The 22448-nt window shown below is 34.2% G+C and overlaps 2 protein-coding genes across 2 annotated transcripts in view; one reads left to right on the top strand and one right to left on the bottom strand.

Moving 5' to 3' along the window:
- Positions 1-956: 956 nt before the first annotated feature.
- Positions 957-22448, bottom strand: part of MRE11 (MRE11 homolog, double strand break repair nuclease) — a 66655-nt gene continuing 45163 nt past the window's right edge. The window contains exons 16-20 of the mRNA XM_074216475.1: positions 17584-17667; positions 8742-8800; positions 6845-6912; positions 4479-4554; positions 957-1116 (exon numbers count right to left, since the gene is read on the bottom strand). Coding sequence (XP_074072576.1) covers positions 1063-1116; positions 4479-4554; positions 6845-6912; positions 8742-8800; positions 17584-17667 — 341 coding nt within the window. The 3' untranslated portion in view covers positions 957-1062. The remainder of the gene's footprint in view (positions 1117-4478; positions 4555-6844; positions 6913-8741; positions 8801-17583; positions 17668-22448) is intronic.
- Positions 15297-22448, top strand: part of ANKRD49 (ankyrin repeat domain 49) — a 75276-nt gene continuing 68124 nt past the window's right edge. Inside the window, exon 1 of the mRNA XM_074216478.1 lies at positions 15297-15616. The gene's annotated coding sequence lies outside the window, so the exon portion shown is untranslated. The remainder of the gene's footprint in view (positions 15617-22448) is intronic.

The following is a 22448-nucleotide window of genomic DNA, read 5'->3' on the forward strand; positions in this document are numbered from 1 at the left end:
CTCCCTCCATCTTCACTTAGTATTTCTATGAAGGACTTCCAGATTATTTTGCATTACAGTTATGTGTCTTCCACTAAAATCCTATTCTAAAGCCTCATGTTCTACCAGTGGAGTACAAATTCTAACAAGTTCTACTAAGCTGAAAAAGTTTCAATTATGAATTCTGTTATTGATTTCATGTCTGAGAGTCTTATCACCAGAAGACTAGGGATCAAATGATGAATACCAATCACAATTTGCACTGGGGACAATGATGTAATCACTGATTTTGCAGCACATGGCCCATATGTAAATATCATGAGGGATGAGACTATTTAAATTGTTTTTGCCCTAGCAGCCTGTACAATGCTGTACAAAGTAAATGCTAAATAAATGTTGAAGTGAATTGAAATTATGTGAACTAAGTGTGACCGAGTACAAGAAAAAGAAAATAAAAACAATCCAAAACAGAAATGAAGTTCTGGACCCTGATTTTTGTTGTTTGTTTTTTGGCCTATTTAATTTTACTAGCAGGAGAGCAATTAATTATTCTAATTCGGATTATGAAAACAAATCTTAAAAACTAGTTTCCTTAGACTAGTTATATCTTGTAATTGTAACAATTTTTTAATTGCTTCACAGTGTAGCAATGCAGACTCTCTCAACCAATATTCCAAGAAGAAATTAAGGCTATTGTCTAACACAACAATCCATATGCTAAAGAATTACTGCATTTCCAGAGAGTAATAACATTCTGATAACATTAAAGAACAATACTGTTAACTGTAAACGGAAGCTGCAAGAAAAGGTTTGCAAAGCCTCAAAAATTAAAATCTCTAAACCATAATTAGGAAATAAAAATGTAGATTCTTATACTCTAGTTTCTTCAAATAATCATCCTTTTTTAACTTTAAGATATTCCACTGCTATCTTCTGCAACACAGGCAATTTTAAAAGAAAGTGTTTAACAAAATAAGTAGTTGTTAAGAAATATATTCAACAGTAAATTCTCTGCAATGTTTTCTAATTTTTTCATGAATCCTGGGTATTGTAGTGTCATTAAATTCAAAAAGCTAACAAAAATTATCTTCTATTTCTTCTGGATACATTCATGTTCATAAATGGATCATCATCATCCTGAAATTACAAACAAGTGTTATTATATTGGAAAGCTGTTCAAACTTTATTTAAGAGGCAAAATGGCTTACAAGGAATGAAGCACCAGGATTCTCTCATCCCCTTATAGGTTAAAGTCTCATTCTTATATCTCTAAGGCTTTCTACAATAACAGAGGGATGAAGCTTTTATTTTCAAATTGTCTCAAAAAAAAGGAATAATGTGCTACAGCAAGAAATATTCAGATAACCTTTTATCACTGTTTTAAAAAGATTTTACTTGGCTTTTTTTTTTACACTGAAACTATACAGATCAATAAGAAGATTTACATAAATATACACAGTGGGGAGATTTATAAAGTAACTAAACTGCTTTCCCTACAAACATGGGCAAAAAAATGAGTTTGAGGATTTTAAATTGTTCTCTCTCTCTCTCTCTCTCTCTCTCTCTCTCTCTCTCTCTCACACACACACACACACACACACACACACACACACACACACACATTTTTGTGACTTTATATTCAAATTAAGATATAACTGTTTAGGGAATCCACATTCAACAAAAAAATTATGTTCCAGAGAAGACTAACTCAGAACTCTGATGTTGTCAATTATGGGTTCTTTTCAAAACTCTAGGATTCTATGATCACAATCTCCTACTATCTAGGCTGGAAATAAAATTGCTAATCTCTTAAGATTATAGAAAAGCAACAAACTAGTAAGTTTACCTTCCTTAATAACTTGCTATGTTTGAATTCCAAAATCATCTAAGTAAGATAATTAACTGATCAACAATAACCTTTAAAAAAAGACTTTTTTGAGAAGTCCAAACCAACCTATAGAAAGGTTAATTCAGAATGTATGAAATGACTGAGGGTCTCAAAAGGTGGAAATGCAATTATAAAATTCATAATACATTATTTCTTTTCTTTTAATTTGGACAAATTATTTTAGTAAAGCACTGTTCTGAAGTGTTTGCTGGAAGTCTGACTATGAAATTAAATGATTTGGCTCATGAACATACAATATAGATCTTTGAGAGGGATGAGTATCTGTTATTTAAGGATGGGCCTACTAAAACATGAACAGACATATCAATAGAATTAATTTTTTTCAACTTCAGCAATTAATAAAGATTGTCTGTTAAGGTCTAAAGAGGGTTTAAATTCCACTGAGAGATGGAATATTCATACTGAAGAAATCATGGCTCCCTGAAGCTTGAAAATGCAAAAGTTTCATAGTTACAAATAACAAATATTGTCTAAACCAAAACAGAATTCATTTGCTAATTGTTCTTTTCATTCTGTAAATTTCAGTCAATGGTTAGTTTTTAACTATGGCATACACACAGCCTAACTAATAAGAATACTCATAATACTACTATATGTTTACAACATAGTATTTTACTATGGATAGTGTTTACTATACAATAACATATCTATGATTCTATGTGATCTTCACAGAGGAGGACTGAGGTGAAATGGATTGCCCAAGGCTGTTCCACAGGTGGATCTCCATTGATTAAGCAGTCATAAGATGGTCACTGAACTAGAGAAAGTTGTCTAAAGGTACAAAAATAAGTTGGGGGACTTTTCAATGAATAAAGAAATCCTGAACACCTTATCTGATTAAAATCAGAGGACACATCATCATAAGATCTAAAGATAAGTATTCAAGATAAAAGGGGCCAAGAAAAACACAGCCTGGTACCAAGTAAACATACTCAAATATACTAACTGAAAAAAAAAAATTGGGGAATCAATCATAGGCTAAGAAGTAAGAGTCTGAGTTACTTCCATTGCTTTCTCTTTTACTTCCATGAAGCCTCTTTTCTGACCTCTTTCAATGCTGGTATCTTCCCTTTGTGATTGTCTCCAGCAGAAGCTGTATATATCTGCTTTGTAAATAACTACATATTATCTCCTCAGCATCATCAGTTCCTTGAGAGCTGGGGTTTCTGCCTTTCTGCTTGCTTAACTGACTCCCCTCCCACATGGCAGGTACTTCTTTCTGAGGCCCTTGTTTATACTTTCTGTCCCCCTTCCCCACTCTTCTTATTCACTCTGAGCTTTGCCATTTCCACATCTTTGCTGGGACCATTCCTGTGCAAAGGGAGGGAACACAGGGGACACAATGTCCTAAAGTCTTTGTTTTCTTCTCAACTCATTCACCAGATCTTATAGAAAGCATCTCCTAATCCCAGGTACTCCTGACTCCCAGGGCTGGTGCTTTATCCACTGCGCCACCTAGCCGCCCCAATAAATCTTATACTTACTTATTTGCTTATAGGCTCTTTTCTTTCAATAGAATCTAATCTCTTTGAAGGGAGGGAACATGTCATATATGTTTCTAGGACTAGCATAGTGCTTGGCACATAGTAGCTACTTAATAATGAACTTTATTAAACACCAAATCTGTAAAAGACTTTTCTATTTAAATAAATTTTATACTGAATTCTTTTGTAATGCAAATAATTATTCCTAATTTGTGTCATGTACATCTAGATCTTCATATGAGGTACATATAAAAGTGCTTTAAGTTAACAGGATATTACAGCATAGTCTTTTGTTCACATTTTAGCTCATTCTTCTCTGGTGCCTCATCAGCAGGTGAAGCAGACTCCTAAAAGGTTACTACATTAGGGCACAAACTGAAGTAGGTCCCTCAAAAGCTAAGAAGGGTCTGAGTAGGTTTGTAAAGGATGTTCCAAATATCCCCAGAATGAACAAATTCTGTCTTTTCTTTTTTACCCCCTAATCCCTGATGTCAAATATTGGCTGATTTGCTGCTACTTTCATAATGGGAGGGGGGGGAATAGAATGATTAAAAGGGATTCAGGTTTATTATGTGGTGGGAGAACTGTGTCATACTTTCTAGAACTGGCATGGTTTCACTGAATAGCTACTTCTGGAGGTCAAGTTCATTACTAGAAGAAAACAATCAAACTGAGACTGATAAAGGCCCAGGTCTGTCCAGGTACCCAGGGCCAGTCATTATGATCTTTATCTAGCCACTGGATCCAGATGACTCCAGAGGAGAAAGTAAGGCTGGTGACCTTGTCCAGCCCTGACCCACCTAAATCCAATTCACTTGCTTGTCATGGAATCACCTACCTGATACCATAGCTTTCTTCAAAAACGAAGGACAAACAGCAACAACAAATGTGAGTTAGACAAATAAGCCAAAAAGAGGGAGAGCAGAACTGAGGGAAGGAAAGAAGAAAGAAAGGAAGAAGGAAAGGAGGAAATTGCTCATACACTTTAAATACAATTTATTATGAATAATAGTGAAATAAAAGAATTTCTAGTCATCTCTTTTAGTAAAGATCTATAGAAATATATTTGGAATTTTTAAATTGTACAAATAACAATGATAACTTACCTCATCTGATTCAAAATCAACTCCTTTAGCTGTCTGACTCTGGGAACCTTTTCTGCTAGATGAATTGTTTGAGAACCTTAAATATTTTAGAAAAGATGGAATTCACTGAAAAATTTTCCAAAACAATTTAGTGGTTGTATTATTCTTATACATTTATATTCCATGGGTGTGGGGGTGAAGAGTGGAGAAAATGTACATATAAAATTAAGAATAAGATACAAAATAATGAGAAGGGGGAATTAACAGTTGAGAGATCAGGAAAGGTCTCAAGGAAGTGGAATTTGAACTGGCTTTAAAAGGAATTGAAGAATAAACTTAGGAAAAGAAGGTCAAGTGGGAAAATCTTTGATTCAAATTTCTCTGAGAGGTTTAGTATCCAAAATAAATAAACAATAATAAAAAATATTTGATTCAGTAGGGCAATAAGATATTACTAGATTCCCTAAAAATTCTCTAAAAAACATGATTTAAAAAACTCTTGGACAAAATACTTCAGGAAATCATAAATGAAAACTGTACAGACATATGAGAACTAGAAAGTAAAGATAAAAAGAACCCATTGATCATCTCCTGAAAAAAGAAAAAAAATCTCATGAATATCATAGCCAAAATCCAGGTCTCCCACACCAAAGGAAAAAAAATACAAGCACTCAGAAGGAAATCAAGCATAAAAGAGCTATTTTGTTAGGACCTAAAATACCTGGGCAGCTTCTACTAACCAAGAGATTTTGGAATATAATCCCAAAAAGGAAGGGAGGGGTGTGAAGGGAGGGGTGTGAAGGGAGAGAAAGAGGGAATAAACGTTACAATGTGCCAGTCACTGTCCTAAGAAGTTGAATAATTATCTCATCTGATCTTTATAATCACCTTGCAAGCTAAGTGTTATTTTCTTTTTTTTCACAATTGAAAATATTGAGGCAAACAGGTGATCAAGGCTGACTGGTGGGAGTAATCCAAAGCTGAGTTTGGCAGTGCAAGATCTTTCACAGGTTAAGGAGTTAAAGGATATGAGAGGAAAGGACAGTGTAATGTTGAACTAGTTCACCAAAGGGCCAAGAAAGGAAGGGGGGGAGAGTGTAGTCAGTGTGGTGTCTGGGTTAGGAGATGCTATTTAGGAGAGGTGGAATCACATCAGATCTATGATAAGATAAAGAAATTTCAGAATTCCTGATTAAGGAAGTAGAATACTTGTGAGTGTTGGAAAAATTATGACTATGACTATTTTTGTGTAGCTAAGATGAGGTAAAAGAATAGAGTCATAGGAAAAACACTGTAGGATAAGGATATTATGGTATTTGAGGTACCTGAATGCAAAGTTCCCTAGAATGAGGGCAAGAGCTGGGAAAAAGATAGATTGTGAACCAGTTACTGAACTCACTGAGGAATGAAGGTAAGTGTCCTAGAGGTCAGCAGAGAGCAGTTACCATAATTTTGATTGGGTGATCACTAGGAATAAAACTGAACCTCAAAGGAAGAAAAGTCAGAGTGATAGTGGTGGAAGCAGAGCCCTGAAGTAGCAAGAGGGAGCAAATAGTATTTCCATACCTACATTACAACTAGTGAACTGGAGAATACAAGTGAAAGTATACCCAAAGTTAGAAAATGTAGCCATTGAAGTTAAAGGAAGTCAAGTCTCAGGGAATATAAGAAGATGGAGGGAGTGAAAAAGCTAAAGGTTTAAGATAAAACCTAGTTTGTTATCTATAGAGCAAGCTTTCAAGAACTCACATTAGAAGGGGTGGGATAAGTGGGATGTTGGGTTGATTAGAGGGAAACATTAACACAGGAGTAATCAATGTGATGAATAATAGAATCTGAAAAATGACAGGGGTTTAGAATCAATGATATAGGGATAGTACAATAGGTAGGAATATATAACCATTTAGGAATGAGTTCAGATATGTTATCCTTAGGTTTGAATTGTGCAAGGTTATCAGGCAGTTTTGTGCAACTAGAAAGTAATGAGAAGGAAGACAGTGGGGAGACTGTCCACTCAGATTAAAAGCAAACTGTTGTAGATGATAACATTGTAAAATATCAGAGAGGTTCCTGGAACATGAACAACATACATATAGTCTGACACCAGGCCTGTATTAAATGCTTTTCCAGATCCCAGGGTTACACCTTCCTAACATCAAGGGTCATTGAAGTAAAACTTATTTAGTGACTTTATTCAATTTGCTAATTAAAATGGCATTAGAATTTATTTTTACTATTTATGTCTCTACATGATATAGTTAAAATAATCCTATGTACCAAGAATATCTCTTTATGGAAGGGAAAAGATTTAGATGGAATTTTCTAAATTTAGGGGTTTTTTTTTGGTTTTTCAAATATTTCTTATTCAACAATGTCATAGCACTTACTTTTTATCTACTTTGGAAGTAGTGGGGAAAAAGTCATCTTCCATGTCAGAATCATCATCTTCAATAACCTGAAGTAGGGAAAGAAATATCAAAGACTCTCCCAAAAAATCTAGATTGCTTGAATAAAAATTAACTATATTACTTAATTTTAGACTTTTTCTAGCTAAAACATATTGCTTGTGGTACAATTATCTTATCAGCAGCATGATATTCTTAAGAACTATCATTTCTGATCTTCCTCCAATGCCATTCCGCAATTTAAAAAAATAGTTACCCATATTACTTATTATGACACAGGCACATAAATGTCTAAATATACTGGTTGAGGTAGCAGGTATGTGTGAGTGCTTACCTATGTGTCACTTCCTTGGGAGTCTGTCAATCAATCAATTAGAAATCCTCAACCTAATAACTGACAGTGAAATACCAAATTCCTTCCTGTCTGAAGTCTAGATCTTAGAAAATTGTCAGACCTGTAATATTTCATCAATTGGAGAACTCTCAATATGGAAGCTCCCTCCACTAATACAGCTTATAGGAACTGTCTGGGGAACTGGGAGGTCTCTCTTCTGTCTATAGCTCTGTCCTTAATTGTTGCTATTAAGTAAAACAATAAACAAAAAACAATGATATAAGCTAATAGCATCATATAAGAGCAGAAAGATAGGTAGATGAAATGTTCCTATTATTGACTAAAGAGTTTTTGAGGGTCCCAATCACCTTTTGAAAAATATCCATTTGTTTGTATGGCAGTCCAGAGCCACACAGCTAATATAGCAGAGGAAAAACTTTAACCCACACCTTATTAACTCCAAGGCTTGGTTTTTCTCTTCAATATACCTGGCAGACTCTTTAGAGCAGGGGCAGGGAATGTCCAGCCTATGGACCATATAAGATCTGTGATCTGGTGCTGCCATGGGAACTGCAGGTAGGACTCTAAATTCAATAAATCTAGGAGCTTTTAAGGGGTGAATTTAATTTTTTGATCAAATATAGCAGGCAAATATAGCAGGCAAATTATATTATAAATATTCAAATAACCCTTGGCAGAAAAAGTTTCACACCTCTACTTTAGAGTCTAAAATTTATAAGGAATAACTAAGGTTATTACTGTAAATAATTAAAACTTGATGCCAATGAAGTAAGTTCAGAATTTTAGTCTCTATAAGAGTCTGTTAAGCTTTGCTAATAGATAAATTACATATTGCATCATAACCTTGGCCAATGGGGGCAGCTTGTATAGCAGAAAAAAGAAGAGAGACTTGGAGTGAGAATCGCAGAATCAGAATTTAGAAGAGGCAGTTTCCTTGTAGATAATCTTGTTCAACCTCATTTTAGAGATTAGAAAACACTACACAAGGTCATATGGTAAATCCAAGAGTCAAGACTAAGCACTAGTTCTTCTGAGTCCCTAATCTAGGATTACTCTATTATATAAAGAGTAAATCTTAGTTCAGTTCCAGCTCTGCCACTTATTAGCCTGTGTGACTTGGAGTATAGCCTGAGTTTCCATTCCTTTATCTATAAAATATTTAACACTACCTACTAAAGAGGGGTGCTTAAGAATTTATTTTGTAGGTGCAATGCACTATATAAACCTAATTTACTCTTTTACCATTTAGAAAGGCATGCTTTTGGCTATAAAAGAGATAGGCTGAAAGTATCAGTAAGGTAATATGGTATAAATCCATTACTTTAACTGAAATATAATTTTAAAAATCCTCTCAATAGAGATCACATTTATATAAGGCAATCAGTGGCCCAAATTATTCAAAAAAATACCTTTCTAATTAAACAGTACAATTTCCCATAATACATTCATTGATCCAGCTTGTCTATGTTGATTTTATGCTTTATAAGGGGAAGGATCACCACATGTTTACTTTACATTTCTCACCTCTGAGTAATTCTTACTGCTGACACTACGGGCAGGTTGCTGTCGTGCAGATTTAAAAGCTAAAATAAAAAAAAATGAAACACACAATGTAGGTTTTTTCTTAAAATATCAAAAATGAATTTGCATATTGCTATGCTTGGTGATTTTCCAAGCCTTGTTTGCAAGTTCCCATTATGACTAATTGAAAAACCATTTGCATTTGAATTTGTCTTTTAATCTGAAGAGTTGGGTCCCTAGTTACTGCTCTCATATATAATAAATCCACACTTTATAAAAACAACAGTAGCATTTTAAGTTGTTCTGTCCTGTAACTGTAAAATTTAAATTGTAAAAATTGAAGCTGATCACCTAATAAAGCTGTGACTACAAAAACCCTGGAATATCGTAATGGAGAAGCCTAAAAAACAGGCATGGTACAGGTGTTTTAATTCATCTCCTTGGCTCAACAGAAGGTAGTATAAATATGGTCAGTTTCAATATTACTCTCTTCATCAAATATCAATTGGAAATTGAGGAGATGCTCATCAATTGGAGAATGTATAAACAAGTTGTGGTATATGACTATTATGGAGTACTACTGTTATGTAAGAAACCATAAATGGTCAGACTTTAGAGAAACATAGAAAGAATTACAGAGTGAAGGGAGCAGAACCAAGAAAACATTGTATAGTATAGCTCCTCTTAGCAATTCACATATCACGAATAACCCTGGGAGACTTGTTTTAGATGCCACCCACATCCAGAGGAAAAATAATCATGGAATCTGAATTTATCTATGTTCACTTTTTTAAAACTTCTCTTACGTTTTTCCTTCCTATCTCATGGTTTTCTTTCTTTCCCTTGAGTACTAATTCTTTTTACACAAAATGAAAAATGTAAATATGCTAAATACAAAATACATGTACAACTTTTACCAAACTGTTCACTGCCAAGGGGAAGGGGGAGGGAAGGGAGGGGGTAGAAAAATGTGAACTTATAAATTTGCAAATGGATGAATGTTGAAAAAACTACAAAAGCATGTAACTGGGAAAATAAAATATCAATAAAAAATATAACCCAACAGAAAAATGTCTTTTTTTGATGCATAGTATGACCTAGAATGCTGCAGCAGCTCCTCTATTGCCTCATTATATGTTACACCACTGTGTGTGTGTGTAGCAATGAAGTTAAGGGACTTGCCCAAGGTCACATAGCTAATAAATATCAAGTGTCTAAGGCTGTATTTGAACTCAAGTACTCCTGACTTCAGGACAGACTTCCATCCATTGTGCCATTCTAGTTGCTCCATACTGTACCATTTGTCCAGCCAAACTGACTTCTCTCTTACTCACAATGGTATTCAATCTCCTGACTATGATTTTTTATTAGCTATCCCATCTGAAATACATTTCACAGAATTCTCCAGGGATTTGGGGTGATGATAAAAGGTGACTGGTAGGAGAAGAAAAGCACAAGGGAAACTACAACTCTCTTTGCTATAACTTGTGTAACAACATTATCAAGAAAAAGTTATACCCAACATGGTGTCATCTGTTTGGTTGGTTTATGGGGCAGAAGGAAAGAGGAATTCTGATTGACTAGTGACATTTTTTCAAAGGAAAACCAAGATATAAAATACTAAATCAATGACAAGAAATCCTACATAGGATTAATATAGGAAAGTGGTAGATAAATAGGGTAGCAATAGTGTGTCAGCATAAAGGCATGAAATGAGAAGTTACCTTTAATAATGAAGAAAGTCAATGATAGAAATAAGTGAACTTTATAGAAACTATAAGGCAAGACAACAACCTGGGTCTCAATACTAAGAGTTCAAAAAGCATCACTGGAAAAATGTAAGCCATTATACAAAGTACACTAGCTTTTACAACAACAGTCTGTAACCTAAATATATATTCTGCTTTTCCTCTAATGAAAGAGCATGTGTGGTACAGTGGAAAAGAGCACTACTATGGTGTGAAATGACATACCTGTGAAACCCAGCTGTACCATTTCCAACTTACGCATATTGGGGATTTCTTTTTAACATTTCTAGATCTCAATGTCCTCATCTATTAAATTTAGAAGTTATGTGGTATAATCCTTTCATCTCTAAATCAGGATGCCAGAAAAAAAGTGAAAGATTTTGAAAGTCATGCCAAATTCAAAAGAAAAATCAGATCTTTATATATAGGGGACTGAAGGGAACGGAAGTGAAAAAAATAGTATTTACACAGTATAAACTATGGGCCAGGCTCTTTGCTAAATATTTTGTTATAAATATTATCTTGTTTGAGCCTCACCAGCAATCCCATAAGGTAGGTGCTATTATTGTCCCCTTTTTATAGTTGAGGAAACTGAGGCAAACAGAGGTTAAGTGACTTGCCCAGGATCATTCAGCTAGGACTCAGAACTTCCTGATCCAATACTCTATTCACTGTATACCAGTTACTGTTAATATATGATACAAAGAGGGAATATACCAATGAATCAATTTTAAGAAAAAGAAAACTGTTGAAATTTTTTTGTTGAAACAGAATCTTGATAATCTATAGTACCATGTGATTCATTATCCCATGGTGGAGTATTTAACACTATAGTAAATGAGTAGATTTCAGTGGAAAAGTAGAACCTTGTGGCTATTTTAGGCTTTATAGTACAATATATCTGGCTAACAGTTTTGTAATGTTGATGAAACCCATTTGATTTGACACTTCTTGTCAACTTTTAATTTGATGGATACCAATAAATCAAATTCCCTGGAGTTTATGCAACAAACATTTAATATAGGAGCCTACAATAAATATCATAGTCCTGTAAACTTTCAAGATTATAATTTGTCTTTTGTTTAAAAGAACACAAGTAAATGTATGGATAGACAATTTTTTTAGGATATTACATTTAAATATCACTTCAGAACGTAAAGGTTTACCTGAAAATAACAAAATTCTTCCTCTTGGGATTTTCCAACCTCTACTTTACTCAACATTAATGCAAGAGAAGCAAATAGGTTCTAGATCAGTGAACTTAAGTTTAGAGCATTCAGTTCAGAGATTTCATCCAAACAAGTCACCCAAGTGGTCACCTGATGGAGGTATTTACAAAATACTAATAAAACAATAATAGAATTTATTTGGAGAAAGAAAAGACACAAAATTTCTTAGAAATTAAAAAAAACTATATTTTCTATAGATTAAGAATTGAGTAATCCTAGAAATCAAAATGCTCCAAAGAAGGACTCCTTATTCCACAAAAATCAATGAACTAGAAAGGTTGGTAGAAAATGGGTACAGATATGCCTCTACATATTACTATAAACTCTACATATTACATATAAATATTACATATTACAATAAACTCGAAAAGGGCAAGCAACCCAAGTTCACTTCATAAAAAAATTAGAACAGAAAGTTTGACCTGCCAGATCTATATTAGGAAAAGAGACAATAAAAAACCAAAATAGACAACCTGTATGATGGAACCCTTTTGCACAAACAAAATTAGTAAAGCTAAAGTATGAAAAGATACTATCTAGATTAGAAAATCTTTATACCACACACTCATTCCATCAATGCAACAATCAGGGACAATTTGGGGCTGTCGGTAATAGAGAATACCAACTGTATCCACAGAAAGAACTGTGGAGTTTGAACAAAAACCAAGGACTATTACCTTTAATTTAGAGAAAAAGAAACCTGATATCTTATTGTCTGATCTTGTTATCTCTTTTACTTTATGTTTCTTCCTTAAGGATATGATTTCTCTCTCATCACATTCAATTTGGATCAATGTATTACCCATGGAAACAATGTAAAGACTGACAAATTGCCTTCTGTGGGGGGTGGGGGGAGGGAAGTAAGATTAAGGGAAAAATTGTTAACTCAAAATAAATAAAATCTTTAAAAAAAACAAAGAAAATCTTTATACAAAGTTTATCTAGCTAAATCTAATGTTCAAGATATATAAGAAACTAAAACAAGTTTCATAAGTCAAGAATTCACTTCCCAATAGGTAAGTGACCAAAGGATGTGAACAGTTAGCAAAAGAATAATTGAAAATTATTATTAATAATTATATGAAAAATGAGATTTCAATTCATTCCAATCAAATTGGAAAAAATGATAATGATAAAACAAGCCAGTATCAGAGAGGCTATGGGAAAACATTTTGTTTGGTTTAGAATAAAATTGTATTTGTTCCTTTTATTTTACACCATGAATCCTCCCTCAAAACAGAAAAATACATTAATACACAACTGGTGAAACTTTGGATTGAAATTATGCAAAAAAAAGTCAATAAACTGTTCTTTCCTTTTGATCATATAATGATCACACTTACGAAATTAATTATGGAAAAGGGTTTTATATATTCAAAGCAGTACCTTTTGCAGTACAAAAATTAATCAATTGGGCAATTTAACAAAATATATTATCAGAATGGAATATTAGTAGACTGCAAGAAATAACAAAATGGACAAATTCGGAGAAATATGGGAAATCTGGAAGGCACTGATGAGTGAAGAAAGCATAAGAAAAACACTTTATACTAAAAACAAAAATGAAAGAATGAATAATTTTCAAAGACTTAGAAACTCTAATCAATGCAATGACTTAATTGTGACAACAATACACTCTATGAAAAATTGGTATCAATTTCTTTAAAAGAAATTTTTGAACATACCAATGTGGGCTTTTTTTGGGTTTCCACTACTGAATATTTGTTAAAAGAGTTTTATTTTTGTTTCTTCCTCAGTGGAAGAGGAGTTAGTTTATAGGAGAATGAAAAAAGTAAATATTTGTTAAGAGAAAAAAATTTAATTAAAAAAAGCTGCCTTAAAATCATTTTCATTTAAGTATGATTTGCCCCTTTACATAAATTAAAAGTCAATCTTCTACTTTTGACAAAGGCAAAAAAGCAAAGACAGCAAAAGAGAGGAAGAGAAGAAAAGGCAAAATAGTGTGACAAAAATAAAGGAAAATGGTAAAAATATGATTCTGCAACACTAACACAATGGACCACTTCCATGAAAATCAAGACAATTTGCTTCTGAATTTTCTCTCCTTTTCCTAGTGTTCTAACAACACTTCCTTTTGCTTGCTGATTTACTATCCCCCTTCAGAGTAGCTTCAATAAAAGATAAGAATATTTGACCCATACCACTTCTTTCCTCGCTTACAGCACAATTTCAGAAGCTTTATTTTTAAAGTAGGTTTATCCTTTGCAAGACTAAACTTGATTCTGAAATGAACTCAACTAATTAAAACTCATTTTTCAAAGAGTCATTTTTCAATATCAGAAGGGATAAGTTAAATTATCAATATTACTAAATTTAATCATAAGGGTGAAAAGGAAAAGACAAAAAGCATATTGATGTTTTTAATTTACACTACAAATTAATGAAACATTAATTTCATAATTACCACAAACACTATGAAAAAGCCTAAAACATTTTGTCAGATATTGAACTCAACAAACATCAAATTTCATATTAAGATGCTTTAACCTACATAGTATCTCCCCAAAAGAATGTCATTTCTTTTTTTTTAATGATTAGCTATGCCAATCTGTGACACTTTTTGTAACACTGTTATTAGTCTCTTGGTTCTGTATATTATCTATGATAAAAATCAATTCTTGTTTGCATTATAACTTGGTGACGTGACAGCATTCACTGAGGAGTTTCTCTGAAAATCTCATTGGCATACTAGTCAGATTCTAACATGATTCAACAACAGAATATGAGTAATACTGTTAATATCTTAAGAGGAACAAAATACTAGTCCCCTCTTCTCTTTCCAGGCAGAAAATACATGCAAAATTACAAATGTGAAAATCAGAGATATGTAGGGCTATGTCCATTTTAAGAATTAAAAAAACTGAAGTTCAGATGTTAAATGACTTGAGCAAGGTCATGACAACATTTGTCCTTCATGTTCGAAGAAGACCATGACATCACGGAGGTGATGTCCAATCAGCTTTACCCCTCTGAAAGATTTTACTAATTTATCCAATCCCCTTTAACCCTCCTAAAAGATTTTATTACACTAATTAGCTGCCAGCTCTCAAGTAAGTCACTCAATCTTTTTGAAATTCACTTTCCTCATCTTCAAAATGGGGCAAACACCATTACAATCAATTGACTTGGACCTTACTGAACATGTTCAATACCCTGAAGATGACTGTCTATACACTTATTTGTATGCTTAGGTCAGGCCCTGTGAGTTAAAATGATTGTATGCTACTTAAAATTAGTTATATAAAAAACAGCCAAGAACACAAAAAAAATAACTACAACAGAAATAGACAACTAATATAACTATAGCACAATATCTACTGATATATTACAGGATTGTAGAATTTAGAGCTTAAAGGTTGATCATCTAGTCCAATGCCTTCCTTTTAAAAAGCCGAGGAAACACAGACCCAGAAAGTAGAAGTAAGATTGCTCAAGTGGAAATAGATTGTATCTCAGGTAAAGAATTAGCAGAGTATGGATTCAAAGTTAGGTCCTTTGTCTCAAGATTCTAATGTTGCCTTGGTGGACCTCTAGTTACTATCTACTCCCTAGCCTTCTTTTTTCTTTTTCCTTTCTTTTCTTAGGTTTTCCTTGAAAAGAAAATTCTAAGGCTTGCTTCCATAATGTGGAACGGTTTCCCCAATGACTGATCAACTACAACCATTCTCTCCAGGGACATCAATTGATTGCCAGATCTAAGGGCTGTTTTCTTAATCCTTATCCTCCTCAATCTCTGCAGAATCTCACAATGTTAACCATAACCTCTGGACAGTTTCTTCTCTCCAGTTTTTGTGACACATCTCTCTTGGTTCTCCTGCTTCTTGTCTGCCACTCCTCAGTCATCTAATCTGGATTTTTATCCATTTCACAGTCTCTAACTGTAAGTATACATTCAGGCTCTATTATGGGTCTTATTTTTGCTCTCTGTGCCCATTTGGTGATCTCATTAGTTTCAATGGATTTAATTATTGTCTCTTTACATCTGCAAAGTAGCTTGATACTCATTAATTAGTTCAGGAACTCTTGATAAAGTGATGAAACAGATGAGTAGGGAATGAATTTTTTCGATAAGAAATTATGTAATTAGAAATAATGCTTGGGGACAGCTAAGTGGCACAGCAGATAAGAGTACAGGCCCTGGAGTCAGGAGGACCTGAGTTCAAATCCAGCCTCAGACACTTAATAATTACTTAGCTGTGTGACCTTGGGCAAGTTAATTAATCCCATTGCCTTAAATAAAAATAAAAATTAAAAAAAAATTATGCTTGAACATTCCCCAGAACTTTCACATTTTATTGGACTAATATTAAGTAATGAGATTGTTTTCTAATACAGAATCTTAAAACTAAAAAGACAGGGATAAAAAAGTAATTAAAGAAAAATAAAATAAAATTTAACTTTACCTATACTTAGAGGAGTTTCTGGTATAAGGGGTTGTTCTTGATGCAAATGAATTGAATTTAAGTGAGGTAATGCGGTGCAAAGTCATCAGCCTCACATTCTCCTCCAGAGACCATCTAGGTTCAGTGGCTAGATATGCATCAGGACAACTGGAAATGGCCTTTGATGAAATGAGTTACCTTGACCTTTAAAAGTAAGGTCACAGTTTGATTGAGGTAAAGCCCATTGAGTGATTAAGGCCAAGTAAGAGAAAAATGAAGCAAAGAAGCCAAAAATCCGCCCCCCCCCCCAGTTTAAACTGGGAGGTCAAGACCCTCAGGTAGATAAGTAAGAAATGACACAAAATATAGCCTTTTTCCCATAGTCAAATAAAAAACTCAATATGGGAGGGGAGGCCCTCAGGATTATTTTATCACAAGAGAAGGGTCCTGGGTGGCAAGCACAAGTTCAAAGCATTTTCTCTTGAGGGTAGTATTGTGACTCATAAGTTCTAGCAAATGCAACTAGTCTCAAGCAAGTGCAGAGTGCTGAAACATTTTTTCTTGTCAAAATGTGCTAAGTAATGGTTTTGACAGGTTATGAAGCCAACAAGTATCAAGGTACTACTGTATGCATATATAAATGTATGTAAAATAACTAATAATGAAAATGTCACTAAATTAAATTAAAACTGAATAATAAACAAATAAGAGTCTCAAAGAATAGAAATCATAGATCTCTCACCTCACAAAAGAGGGAGAGGATTATAGGACAAAATACTGTAAACATATACATTGTTAGCTATTATAACAGTAATAGCTATTTTTGCTTATCACAAGGGACAGGTTCAATTGTGCTGTAAAATGCCTGATAAACAAAAATAAAACATTCTTTTAAATAATAAATTTTTTAAAAAATAAAAGTACATCTTAACACTAATATTCACCCAATGACATTAAATGCCACTAAGTCAGGCAATACTACAGTTTGTGAAAAACTGAGAGTGAAGCACATGGTTGGTACAAGCAAGCAAGCTATATCATAAGTAGAAATGTAGAATTATGTAGAGAAAATGATATGAAGAATATCATCCAAGAACAATACAATAGGAGCGGCTAGGTGGTGTAGTGGATAAAGCACCGGCCTTGGAGTCAGGAGTACCTGGGTTCAAAGCCAGTTTCAGACACTTAATAATTACCTAGCTGTGTGGCTTTGGGCAAGCCACTTAACCCCATTTGCCTTGCAAAAACCTTAAAAAAAAAAAAAGAACAATACAATTGAGGGGGAAAAGATAAAACTAGTCACATAACAAAAGCAAGAGAGAACCACAGAATTCTCTCCAATATCTCAGCACTGACTAAAGAAGTCAAGAAAAGGTACCTTATTTTTTTCCTAACAAGAATCTCCAGTTTGTCTCCCCTTGATCATCAGCTAAGTAACAGATAAACATTTACATTCTGCACATACCATCAATGATAGACATGTTTTTGGTTGGTGAAAATGAAAAGGCTTTAGAACTCCGACTTCGAACAGACATTTCCTGAGTGCTTCCTGTAAGAAAAAGCAAAATTAATATTCAGTATTTCACACTTCTTAGGTTTTCCAGTTGTGAGAGCAAAATAAGTTTCAGACAAAAGTAAGGTGATGAGATAGAAAAGGTCATGTGTACTTGAAAAGCATGAAGGTCATATTATGGAGAATGGGAAGTTGTTGCTGTTGTTTTCATTTCAAGCATGTCTGACTCTTCATAACTCCGTTCAGGTTTTCCTGGAAAACTTACCAAAGTGGTTTGCCACTTCCTTCTCCAGTTCTTTTTGGCAATAAGGAACTGAGGCAAACAGAGTTAAGTGATGTGCCCAGGATCTGAACTCAGGAATCAGACCCAGCACTCCATACTCTGCATCACCCCCTAGCAGCCCCATGGGAAATTGAGCAATGGGTTAGAAAAATAAGTTGCAGTCTGACTATGAAAGGCTACACAGGTTAATAAGCAAAGTAGAGGAGCTAATATTTGACCCTAAAAGCAAAAGTAAGTTAATTGGAACTTTCTGGATAGGAGGATTACATGATAATCATACCTGCAACTTTAGAAAATCACTTTGGCAGTTTTATAAAGGAAAGATTAGAAAGCTAGGTGATGTAGTGGACAGAGAACTAGCTCTGACCTTGGGTAAGTCACTTAATCCCATTTCCCCACAAAAACAAAAGAAAAATAAAGATTAGGAAAAAAAGGAGAAATTTCCTATTAGGAAACAACTGCAATGATCCAGAAGAAGTGATGAAGGCCTGAATAAGGATGGTAGCCATGAGTAGAAAAAAGGCAATGGATTTTTAAATTTAAATTACTACAAGGATGGTGGTACCCTTATCTGAAATAGAGAAATTTAGAAAAAGAATGGGCTTGGAAAGAAGACGAGTAGTTTCTGAGAACATGTCAAATGAGGATTAATGAAGAAACTAAGTGATTTTTTTTCAGGTTTTTTTTGCAAGGCAATAGGGATTTGAACTCAGGTCTCCTGACTCCAGGGCCAGTGCTCTACCCACTGCGCCACCTAACCGCCCTGAAACTAAGTGATTTTTTAACATGGAGTAGATTTAAGTATGGCATACCAGTTGTCATACTATCATGTGGCAGAAGAATTATGAGTTACTCTGCTGTGGTCCAGAGAGAAGAATTAAGAACAATGGACAAGAATTAAGAACAATGGATCAAAATTGTAGACAGGTTTAAACTTGATATAAGGAAAAGTTTTCTAACAATTATGGCTATCTAAAAGCAGAATGAACTGCTCTTCATCCATACCAAGACCCCTATCACTTCAACTACTCAGTTTTTTCCCAAGCCATTACTCCTGAACTAGCTATACTCTTTTACCTTTCCCATCTTAATTCCCTGACAAACCGGTTCCAAGTCTACATTGTCCTTTTCTCTTGAATTCTCTTATCATTTTGTCAATATTGCCCTGCCAAAGCTACTCTCAGTCTTGGAATAGTCCTTTCTGTCCCCCACCTTCATTCCTACACATGTGCTGCTGAATTAATCTAAAGAAAATAAATCATGCTGAATCAACTATAAATTTATGTTATTTAACCTCAATTGGACCCTCAGTAACACAACAGCAATTCTTTTACAGCTCCCTAATGAAATCACTATTCCACTAACCAGAGGAGCCTTTCCAAACCTTTTCATCCCTCTTCAAAGCTTCCATCACTCCTGTCCCCATCCTCTCAAATGGGAAGCTTGTCTCATACTCCACTGAAAAAGTAGAGGTCATTTACTGAAAATTTTCTCTTCTACTTTCCTTTTCAGCTCATACCTCCCAGTTGTTTTCTGCTACTATTTCCTCTTTTTTTTCTTAGTTTCACATGAAGAGGTACCTGGCTCACTTTGCTAAAATTAAGTGCTGAACCTGCACTTAAGTGTTATTCTATTCCACATTCTCCAGTGGATTTTTTTCATTTGTCATCTCTACTTTCACTTATCTTAAATCTTGATCTACTAGATGCTTCTCTACAATCTGAAAACATGTTCATATCTTTCCCATTACCAAAAAACCCTCACTTGATCCATACATGTCAGTTACTGTTCCACATCTCTCTCTTCTTGGCTAAACTCCTTGAGAAAGCAATGTAATCAAAGTCTCCACTTCTTTTCCTCTCAGTTTCTTTTTAATTCTCTATAGTTTGGGTTCTGACATCATCTTCAGTCAAAATTCTTCTCTCCAGTTACCAATGTTTTCTTAATTTACAAATTTAATGGCCTTTTCTCAACCCTCTACCATCCTGACTTCTCTGTGCAGCCTTTAACACTATCATTTTTATCTATTTAATACCTTCTTCTTGTAAAAATTCCATGACTACTCTATCCTGATTCTCCTCCTAGATCTGATCTCTCATTCTCAGTCTCCATTGCTGGATTTTCATGAAGGTCATTTAATGATCTTATCGCTGTCCAAAGTTTTAATTAATCATCTCTATATCAATAACTCCCTTATCAATTTATCTAATCCTAACATCTCACTTAAAGTTCAAACCTACTTATATCTCTAGCAACTTATTAGACATCTTAAATTTGATGTCCCAGAAATATTTTTAAATCATTTTAAAAGTAAAAATTAAACTCATTATCTTTCTCCCCAATCCTTTCCTACTTCTGACCTTCTTTATTATTGTTAGAGATATCTCCATCCTCCCAGGAGGAGGCTTGGAACTCCTCACTCTCTTGCTCCATATGCAATTTTTTGCCAAGTCCTGCTGATTTTACTTTTATAACATCACTTGCATTTTTCCACTTCTCTCCTCTGACACTGATATCATATTATCACCTCATGCTACACAACTGCAGTGGCCTATTGATTGGTCTCCCTCCCTCATTTCAGAGAGTGGTCTCTCCCCAATGTAGTTCATCTTTCAGTCAACTGTCAAACTAATCTGTCTAAAAGCTAAATGTGATTATATACAGCCCCAGAGATCAGGGTTAGATAAGTAGTCAATAAACTCCAGTGGTGTGAGTGATTGCTATTGTCTTAAAAAAATCATGAGGGAGGGATAGCTAGGTGGTACAGTGGAACGGAACGGAACGGAACGGAACGGAACGGAACGGAAAGGAAAGGAAAGGAAAGGAAAGGAAAGGAAAGGAAAGGAAAGGAAAGGAAAGGAAAGGAAAGGAAAGAAAAAAGAAAAGAGACAGAAAGACAGAGAGAGACAGAGACAGAGAGAAAGAATGAACTCATGAGGTATGGGTCTTCAGAATAGCCTGGAAAGACTTGCTTGAACTAATCCTAACAGCAACATTGGATGATGATCAACTATGATGGATTTGTTTATTTCAGTAGCACAATAATCAAAGACAATTCTAAAAGATTTGTAATGGAAAATACCATACATTTCCAGAGAAGAAATGTGGAGTTTAAATGCAGATCAAAGCTTACTATTTTCAATTTTTAAGTTATCTTAGGTATTATCATTTTTTCCCCCAGTTCAATTTGATTCTTCATTCACAACACGATTATTATGGAGCTATGATTGGCATGGTTTAAACATGTATAGTCTACATTAGATTGTTTTCTGTCGGTGGGGAGAGGAAGGAGAGAGGGACAAAAATGTAAAACTTAAGACACTGCAAAAAATGATTGTTGAAAACTATCATTGCATATAGTTGGAAAAATAAAATACTTTAAAAATAAATGATAAATAAACTCTAGTGATTCATTTTTACCTCCATGATTAGTTATAAGATACTGTTTAGCATTCAGTCTTTTACAACTTGACCCCCTTTGTTCACACTGGCCTCCATGCTTTTCCTCACAAAAGACATGCCATCTTTAGATTCTGCATGTTTTCACTGGCTGTTCCCCAAGATTAGAATATTCTCCCCTGTTCATCTTCACCTACAGGCTAATTTTTATCTTCTTTTAAGTCCCAGCTAAAATTTCATCTTCTATAAGAATCCATGCCTGGTACTCCTTAATGCTAAAGTCTTCCTTCTATTGATTATCTCCAAATTGTTCTGCATGTAATCAGTTAATTCAAAGCAGTTTGTCTATCCTATTAGACAGAGGACTCCTTAAGAGCAGGGACTGCCTCTTACCTTTCTTTGTATCCCCCATTGTTTAATATCATGTCTGCCACATAGGTGTTAAGTAAATACTAACTGACTGACTGCCTCAAGATAGTAGGTTCCATCAGTCTGAACAAAGATTATAGAACCACTTCTTAGGTAAGCAGGGATTTCCTTTCCAGGCATGGATTGAACTAAGGTCCCTTCCAATATGAGGTCTCTTCCAATGGATTCTATGAATAGAAGAAATGGTTTGATGGATTTTTTACTTCTCAATAGTATAGATATATGAAAATCAGGGAATAAAATTTTACTTACAAAGATTTTATGAAAATATTTCACTCTCAGAGCAAAAATAAAAAAAAATGTAGTCTAATTATTTCTGAGTTCTCCCTTTCCATGATAAAGGCCACCATATTTTCTTTCACAATTCATATTAACCTCATTATTATCAATTAAGAACACTGAGGGTTGGACTCAGTGAGTTAGTGACATCATTTTTTTGGTTGTTAAAAAAATTGAGAGGTGTTCCCTCCTAAAACTGTTTTCACACATAATTATTTTTTTTTATTCAAGGCAATGGGTTAACTGACTTGCCCAAGGTCACACAACTAGGTAATTATAATAAAATGCCTGAAACATAATATATGCTACATCATTATTTATAACTTCTCTTCTTTTCCTTTCCCATTTCTGAAAACGAGGCGATCTTTCTCCTAGCCAAAGCCAACCACTATATCTGTATACTTCTTCCCATTTCATATTAATCTAC

The sequence above is a fragment of the Macrotis lagotis genome, chromosome 1 (genome assembly GCF_037893015.1).
Source record: "Macrotis lagotis isolate mMagLag1 chromosome 1, bilby.v1.9.chrom.fasta, whole genome shotgun sequence".
Lineage (NCBI taxonomy): Eukaryota > Metazoa > Chordata > Mammalia > Peramelemorphia > Peramelidae > Macrotis > Macrotis lagotis.